This window comes from Tupaia chinensis, unplaced genomic scaffold (genome assembly GCF_000334495.1).
Source record: "Tupaia chinensis unplaced genomic scaffold, TupChi_1.0 Scaffold000161_1, whole genome shotgun sequence".
Lineage (NCBI taxonomy): Eukaryota > Metazoa > Chordata > Mammalia > Scandentia > Tupaiidae > Tupaia > Tupaia belangeri.
In genome coordinates this window covers 967,165-976,179 of record NW_006159632.1, presented here as the reverse complement: position 1 = coordinate 976,179, position 9,015 = coordinate 967,165, and the positions used below count along the sequence as shown (strand labels likewise).

The 9,015-nt window shown below is 55.9% G+C and overlaps 1 protein-coding gene across 1 annotated transcript in view; it reads left to right on the top strand.

Annotated features, from left to right (window-relative positions):
* The window catches only part of RYR2 (ryanodine receptor 2), a gene marked incomplete in the record, with an annotated part of 234,621 nt that overhangs the window by 21,853 nt on the left and 203,753 nt on the right, over positions 1-9,015 (top strand). Inside the window, 4 exon segments of the mRNA XM_027770831.1 lie at positions 20-24; positions 822-926; positions 2,260-2,363; positions 7,723-7,806. Coding sequence (XP_027626632.1) covers positions 20-24; positions 822-926; positions 2,260-2,363; positions 7,723-7,806 — 298 coding nt within the window.

The window sequence follows — 9,015 nt, the reverse complement described above, 5'->3', positions numbered from 1 at the left end:
CCCGCGCCGGGGCCCCCCGGCCAGGTCCGTGCCCGCCGCGGGGCTGGCACTCCGTGGGCGGCGGCGTGGACCTGCGATGGTCGTTAATGCGGCTCTGTCTGCATGGGGAGGTTGGTCGTTTCTGAGCTGATTGGTTCTGCAGCTTGGAGGTGTTATTTCTGCCGTCTGAAGGTGGCGAGGTCTCGGACACATTTCTAGCTTCTCCACTGAACGTCCATCTTCCATGGCTAGGTGACAGCGGCACTGTGTGGCTGCGATCTGTGTGTGCTGTCTGTCCCTCGCTGGGCTTGGCTGGAGACACAGGTGGAGGCTTTACCAAGCAGCAGCACACCGGGGCCACCCACGTCCAGGTCGCCGGTGGGAGTGCCGCCATCCGAGCACGTCTGGGCCTCTGCTGTGGCGTCAGGACACGCCGCCCCCATGTCGGCCCCCATGTTCTTTGCGAAGAGTCTTAGGAAAATTGCTAGTGGTGACAGAGCACAGTTAAGGACACGTCCCTGCTGTGGCCCGACCACGGCTGTGGGGCTGGCCTGGCTGCGCTCCTTGGGTGGCCGTCACTTTGCGAGTCTCCCCTTCAACGTCTGTGGCTGTCCCACACGTGCTCCCTTTTCCTTGTTCATAAACACTTGGAGACCTAAGTCGTCAAAGAAAGAATCCCGACATTTATCAGAAGGATGTTGGGAAACAGAAGGCTCAGAACCTGGGTGTGCCGTTACAGTTTAATGGTTGCGTGACAGTTTAGGCCAGTTCAACCCTAGTGACATGGAAGCCGTGTCTTGCTGTGTCTGTCTCTTGATTTTCCTCCTTTATTTACCCTGTAGATCGTGTTGCCACCCCACCTGGAAAGGGTACGGGAGAAGCTGGCGGAGAACATCCACGAGCTCTGGGTGATGAATAAAATCGAACTTGGCTGGCAGTACGGCCCGGTACGTCATCTTGAAATTCACTTTCAGCTTCCGTTACTATGCCTTTCTGAAAGACAGCGTTTTTTCCTTACTCTGCTGCGGGCAGCTGGCTGACTGCTTTGGCTTTCCCTGGCGGGACTGACAATGCTGAAGACCCCCGAAGGCTGGCTCGGCTGCAGACAACTGAAGACTTCTCGGTCTTTAGTGAATGTCGTGTTTTCAAATCAAGGTTGACATATCTGGACAATGGGCACCAATTTCTAAGACATTTAAGAACACATTGAAATGGAGGCTGGAAACTGAACCCCGAGGCACTGCCCCGGTGCTCGCCCGGTGTCTGTCATAGTTCCAGACAGACACAGCAGCCACAGTGAGGCAGGGCTCATGGGGGCGGCTGGGCACGATGGCCGCTGAGGGTCTCGGTCATAGCTTGGAGCGTGTGGATGCAGACACAGCACGTCCTAGCGGCCCGTGCCGGCCTGCAGCGGGGCTGTCTGACACTGGGGTAACACGGCGAGTCCGGGGCTTTCATGGCAGCACTGCCTCTGGAACTGAGGCCTCCCTGGAGACAGACCTGACACAGCACAAAGTGGACGGCAGCTTCTCCCTAGTGCGCTCCTGAGCCTGGATTCAGCTCAGCGTGGTGGCCCTTGTGAGAAGCGCCTGGATTGTGCTGACCGACTTCCTCAAGGCTGCAGAGTGGCCGCGAGAACGAGGTCGCCCACGGGGTGCCGCGAGCCCCCAGCTCTGAGAGTGGTCCTCGGTCCTGTCAGCTGATGTCTGCAGGCAGTTGAGACGTCACTACCAGTGACCCCACGTTGCCGCCACGGCTTCTTACACAGGAGTCATGTCAGTTAAGCCCGTCCTTGAGGGCCCACCACGCTCCTTTGGAGCAATCAGAGGACAGCAGTGCTCACGTCCCTGCTCCTGGGCCTCGCCTTCCAGGGCAGGGGGACAGATAGTTCCCCGATGAGCAAGTCTAGGCTGTCAGCCGTGGTCAGTTTATAGTCAGAGAACATCGGGGAGGGAGAGTGGGGGGCTCCTCACATGAGGGGCAGGCCAGCAGGAGCCTCGCTGGGAAAGGTAGGTTTGGGCAGGTGCTTGGCGGGGGCAGGAGGAGGCACGAGCTGGCCTGGCCCAGGGCTCCCCCACCTCCCCGGCCCTGGTGGAGGGAGCAGAGGCGCGGGGAGTCCAGTCGAGACCACAGCCCCTTCTGTGGCCTCTACAGGAGGCAGGGCAGGGGGCACCGGGCCCTACCCAGCTCTGTCTGCGCTGCCCCTTCCCCGCACGCGGCCGAGTTGCCAGTGCGGAGTCTGACGTGGACTCTCAGCCCGGCCGTCCTGTCCTGTTTCAGGTCAGAGATGACAACAAGAGGCAGCACCCATGCCTGGTGGAGTTCTCCAAGCTGCCCGAGCAGGAGCGCAACTACAACCTGCAGATGTCGCTCGAGACCCTGAAGTGAGTCACGCCGCTCCCCTTCCGGCCGCCTTCCGGGGAGGGGCCAGGCAGGCAAGGCGGGCAGTGGCATCGGACATGGCAGACCTGGCCTCGGGGTCGGCACGGGCGTTCATCCGTGTTCCCCGAGGGTGCCCGCGGTGCCTGTGGAGTTAGGGATGCTAGGATCTGCAATCTCAGCAGGCAGGCCCACTGTGTGGCCGACGCGGGGTTGCTGGTCTGTGACAAGGCAGATACTGTGAGTGTAGAAAGTTCCACACCAGTGAAATTTAGAAAATTTTATGCAAACTTATGGCAACACGTTTAGGTCTACTGAATCTAAGATTTGATTGCTTGATTGATTTATATATATATTTGACCAGAAAGGGGTAGAGTGAAAGAGAGAAGGGAAATGAGGAAGCAAGCTGCCAGGTCCGGGACTCGAACTGCAGTTAACCACGTGGGAGTCCAACGCCCTTAACCACCATACCACTTGCTGGCCCCAGAATACTTAAAATGTATACTCATGTCTGTCTTCATCTGGAAAGTATATCCTCTAACTACCCTACTGTATTCTGTCAGATAACCAGACCAAAACGGGCTGCGGATTGAACGGCAGCTCGCCGTTCGCCGCAGGCCGTTTGAGAAATGCTGATGCACAGTGTTTAAAGATTCCGAATAAAATAGTTCCGCAGCTCAGCTTTCCTGCTGGATGTCTCGAACTTGTAACTGCCGGCCGGGCTGCGGCCTTGGCCTCTGGACCGCCTTGAGCACAGTGCCTCCTGCAGGGAGCATCGGCCGCGCACTGGGGGCCCGCAGCGAAGCTGGCCCTGCTCGAACTGCAGTTAACCACGTGGGAGTCCAACGCCCTTAACCACCATACCACTTGCTGGCCCCAGAATACTTAAAATGTATACTCATGTCTGTCTTCATCTGGAAAGTATATCCTCTAACTACCCTACTGTATTCTGTCAGATAACCAGACCAAAACGGGCTGCGGATTGAACGGCAGCTCGCCGTTCGCCGCAGGCCGTTTGAGAAATGCTGATGCACAGTGTTTAAAGATTCCGAATAAAATAGTTCCGCAGCTCAGCTTTCCTGCTGGATGTCTCGAACTTGTAACTGCCGGCCGGGCTGCGGCCTTGGCCTCTGGACCGCCTTGAGCACAGTGCCTCCTGCAGGGAGCATCGGCCGCGCACTGGGGGCCCGCAGCGAAGCTGGCCCTGCCGCCCCCTGCTGGAGCGTGCTGCCCCCGGCGGTTGGCGAGCCGGGCTCTTGAACCTCCTACTCCCGTTTGCGGGGCGGGGAGCAGACAGGAGCGGCATTCCACATGTAGCACAGGGAGGGCCAGGAAGTCTCGGAAACGTCCAGAGCGTGTGAGACTCTCCTTTACCCTCCCCATTGCCACCTGGGCTTGCTTGCAGGGTTACTTCTCCCCGCCCCTCCGGCAGGGTGAGACGGCACCCTGGTCACCAGATGTGAGGGCGTGGGGCAGGGGTCCCCTCCGAGACACCTCCCGGTCCTGGAAACGAACAAGCCGGGTTCGAGGAGGGCAGGGCCTGCTAGTGACCTCGCAGCCAGGTCAGGGCAGAGGGGGCAGAGGGGGCAGAGGCGGCGGCCCGGAGGCACGTGAGGGTCCGGTGTCCTCGCCGTCACGAGAGCGGTGCGTCTGCCCGGCTCCCTGGCAGTGCTGTCTCTCACTTTGACCACACCGTGTCCTCACGTAAATTCCTGTGGCATTGGCGACTGATGGCCAAGAGTTACTCCAGAACTGCCCGAACTGTGGGCTGACGTGAGCGGGGTCTGTGGCGCTTCTTCCCTGACGGGCCGTGGCGCTGGCAGCCCGGCAGATATGACTCCCTCCAGCTTCGAACTGCCCCGTGTGTGGCCGGCGCAGCCTCCTGCCCTCCAGAAGCGCTGGTCCTGTGCGTGGCCGCCAGGTGTGGTGCAGACGGAGCCAGTAGCGCACCTGGTGCCTCAGTTTCCGCCCCAGCTCCCACCTGGGATCCGAGGTCCTAGTTCTGAAGTAGCTCACGTCTCAGGAATCAGAATTGTAATGATCTTAGTCCACGCGTAATGTGCCCACGCTGTTTCTCTGGGGCCACGGCCAGGTGTTTTCCTTGCTGACTAATTTTACCCTGAAAATTTCTCTGAGGAAGTGTGGTGTGCGCGTGTATGTGTGGGACAGTGGCGGGGAACTGGGGACTCGGGGACATGGGGACGGGGACGGGCGGGGTGCCAGGTGTGGGAGGCCTCACCTTACGTGAAGAGCAGGCTTGCCCCCCCTGGCAACGCCTGTCCGGTCTGACCCTTCGTCCCCGGGCTCCCACTCACTCTGCACACAGTCTGGGCGGTTCTTACACCCCCAGCCCTCGCGGGCTCACAGGTGCTGGCGGCTCCCCGAGGTGCGTCTTCAGGCCACCTGCCCTGAGCCTCACACGTCTCTCCCTGGAGCCTGGGAAGCAGCGCCACCAGGGTCCATTCGGGGCGGCCCTCCGCAGTCCTCCCGCGCCCCTGCTCCTGTGCCTCCTCTGTCACTGTGACCCAGCAGAGCCCTGCTGACCGTCCCGCCAGCCCCTTCCTTCCTCAGGGCAGCCCAGAAGTGCTCACAGCACCCCCGTGTGGGAACGGCGTCCCATCCTGTGTGGTGGCCGGCGGGCTCTCGTCCCCACGCACTGGGTGCTGGACCTGTGCCTGAGAGCTGACGCTCCCGCCTGGCCCTGCCCCCTCTCCATGCCCTCTCAGTCATTGGGCTCCTCCCCTTGTCCTCAGGTCCTGCTCGGCGAGAACCCCCCTCCCCAAGGGTACCTGTAGTCTCACAGCTCTCAGTGAGGCCCCGTGCCTCCCGAGGGTATTTACCCCTGCTTTCCGGCTATGCTGGATGCTCTGGGAAGGCAGGGCCCCGGGCTCTTTTTAGATTAAATTTTTAATTTACATTTAGCCACTATACATCTCTAAAATGCTCCACCCAGATCTTCCCAGCACGAACGCAGTGCTTATTAACCAAGTCAAAGACATTATTACCATATACACGCATCGTCATGTACACACATCACCATATACACCCAGATCTTCCCAGCGTGAATGCAATGCTTATTAACCAAGTCAAAGACATTATTACTGTATACACACATCGTCATGTACACGCATTGTCATGTACACACATCGTCATGTACACACATCGCCATGTACATACATCGCCATATACACCCAGATCTTCCCAGTATGAATGCAGTGCATTTTAACCAAGTCAAAGACATTATTACCGTATACATGCATCATCATGTACACACATCGTCATGTACACACATTGCCATGTACATACATCACCATATACACCCAGATCTTCCCAGTATGAATGCAGTGCATTTTAACCAAGTCAAAGACATTATTACTGTATACACGCATCATCATGTACACACATCATCATGTACACACATCGCCATGTACATACATCGCCATATACACCCAGATCTTCCCAGCGTGAATGCAGTGCTTATTAACCAAGTCAAAGATTATTACCATATACATGCATTGTCATGTACACACATCGTCATGTACATGCATCACCATGTACATGCATCGCCATGTACACATATCGTCATATACACACGTCATATACCTACATTGTCATATACATATACACACATCATCACATACACATGCATCATCATATACACACATCATCATATACACACATCATCACATACATACATCATCATATACACACATCACGATATACATGCATCGTCATATACACACATTGTCATATACGCACATAGCCATGCATGTATGTGGCTGTGTATGTACACGGCCACGTATGTTCATTACTGTGCATGTACATGGCCATGTTTATATGTTGCCATGCACACATGTTACCATGTGCATACATGGTCATGTACATACATTGCCATATATTTACGTTGCCATTGCCATGTACACACATTACCGTGTACATACGGTGCTGTGTACATACATTACCATGCACACACAGTGCTCTGTACACACATTGCTGTGTATACACATTACTGTGTGCATACATTACCGTGTACATGCAGTGCCATATACATACATTGCCATGTACGTACATCGCCATATACATACCTTACTGTGTACACGCACTACTGTGAATGTACATTGATGTGTACATATTACATATACATATATTTCCATTACCATGTACATGCATTGCTATGTACATGCATCATCATGTACACACAGTGCCGTGTACACACAGTGCCATATGCATATGTTACCATCACCAGAGGCATTGTCGTATGCCCTGGTTGCCCATAGCCTGAATCACACCTTCTGCTCTGTAGCACCCACAGTTGGCCTCCCTGCTGTTGTAGGCTCCCATCTTTCAGTCTCGGCCGTAGAGCAGAGACCTTCGTGCATATTGAGCAGGGACGTGCAATGCCTCTCTGTCAGTCTGGCTTACTTCGCTTAGCAGTACATCTTCCGTATCGTTGTTATGGTTAAGTAGTGCTTCGTGGGGTACACGTGCCGCCTAGTTTTGGTCCACACGCCTGTCCTTGGACATTCAAGTTCCCTGGGCCTGTAGACTCACCAGCTCGGCCGGCACTTGGCAGTGCGTGTCGTGGCAGTGCGTGTCTGCGTGACACTGTCCCACCCGCTGGCCCAGGCCCTCCAGACCCGTACGTCGTGATGTAAGGTGCGCACGCTCTCTAGATGCACGTGGGGGTGTGCTGCCATGTTTTGTGATAGCAAAGAATGGACTTAACCTTGAAGAGCGGGGCCGGAGCACTGGTTAAAATGTGGCGTTTGTAAATAGCGGGGTGCTTCAGAGCGGTTGGAGAGCATACCCAGCCCCACGTGGAAGAGTAGTGGCCCTCAGCTCGCACTGCGGACTCGCTGGGGAATCCGAGAAATGCCCTGGCTCCCTGTGCACTTGGAGTGTGACGGGCCACAGCAGCACACACACGAGGGGCTGGAGGAAGCCTGTGGGAAGTACAGTCACGGTCCAAGTGCGTTTTGGTGAGAACGGGAACCCACGCATAGTTCTGCACAGGACGCGTTTTCCACGTGCGCCAGGACCGCATGGCACGTGCACTGGCTTGTCCGTGTGCAAACTCTGCAGCAGGTGCCACTGGCGGATGGTGTCCCAGGGAGGGATGCAGGCCGGGGAGGAGGTGGCAGGGGATGCACTTTTCAGTGAATTCCTCTTGTACCATTTCAGCCTCCAGCATCTTGCCCCGTGCCCGGGACTAAGAGATGGAGGTCGGTGCGTTCTCCTCTTTTAGGGACAAGGCTCTGGCGTGCTGTCAGGACCGGCGTTGGCCTCTTTCTGTGGCTCTGCCGTGTGGATACTGGACTCGACCTGGCAGGAGTTGCTGCAGCCGTCTCTGCTTGTGTTTTCCAGGACATTGCTGGCTCTGGGCTGCCACGTGGGCCTGTCAGACGAGCACGCTGAGGAGAAGGTGAAGAGGATGAAGCTGCCCAAGAAGTAAGGCAGCTCAGCGATGTCGGGTCTGTGAGCTTTAACTCCGGGACTCCTGAGGGCCGGCGGCCACCCTTGCCCACAGGCTCTTCAGAGTCAGGAATTTAAGTGATGTTTGGAGCTCCGCGTCCGCCCAGGATGCTGGTCTCTATCTCATTGCAGAGGAGAAAGCAGAGCTCGGAGCCCTGGGAGTCTGTTGTAAAAAGGCGTCATTTCCCCGTGTGTGTGTGTGTGTGTGTGTGTGTGTGTGTGTGTGTGCGTGTGCGCGAGAGTGCATGTGTGCATGAGACCTGGCCATGTCGCGTGCGTGTGTGTGTGTGTGTGTGCGCGCGCGCGCGTGTGCATGTGTGCATGAGACCTGGCCGTGTCGCGTGCACGTGTGTGTGTGTGTGTGTGTGAGAGAGAGAGAGCGAGAGCGAGCACCCTGGCTGTGTCCTGCGTGTGTGTGAGACCTGGCTGTGTCCTGCGTGTGAGAACATGGCGCCACATGTCACCATATTGCTAGTTGACCTGATGTGGCTTTCCATTTTTCTGCCAAGAAATCATTTATAATTTTATTTGCTTTAACAAGAAGCTGCATTTGAGGAATAATTATGAAGTCAGCATTTCACCCATTTCAGGTGGGAGATGTGGGGGCTCTGGCTGCTGGGTCCCCTGCGTGCCACGGCCCTGTCCCACCTCTCAGACCTCCGCATCCTCATCTGCAAGGCAGCGGTACCCAGCTGCGGGGACGCGCTAGCCGTGAGCCAGTGCTCCGTGTTACCGCACGTGTTTATTCTCACCTGAATGCTCAGGCCCCCTTCTGAGCACAGGTATTGTGAACAGCAGGTCTCAAGACAGGGTCAGTGAGATCCTGGAGACAGAAACAGGGTGTCCCCCGTGATCGCCATCGGTCGCCCCAGGTAAACACAGACTAGGAAAACACGCACTTGCTGTGCAGACCCAGACTCTCAGGCAGCAGTCTGTAAACATTCACTCAGGTGCTCTCATGTATAAGTTACATGATCACTGCGCCCTTTTTAAAATTACATTTCTTCATTCATTTTATTATTTACAGATTTAATCGCTATGTATCATTTAGATTGTAAACTTTACCCAGTGTGACACACATCTCAGTCCAGTCCAGTTGAGAACATACGCATGTCCTCATCAACAAATAATAAACCATACTTGCGTCCCACAAATGCCTTACCTCTCCATTTATTTTCCCCAAAT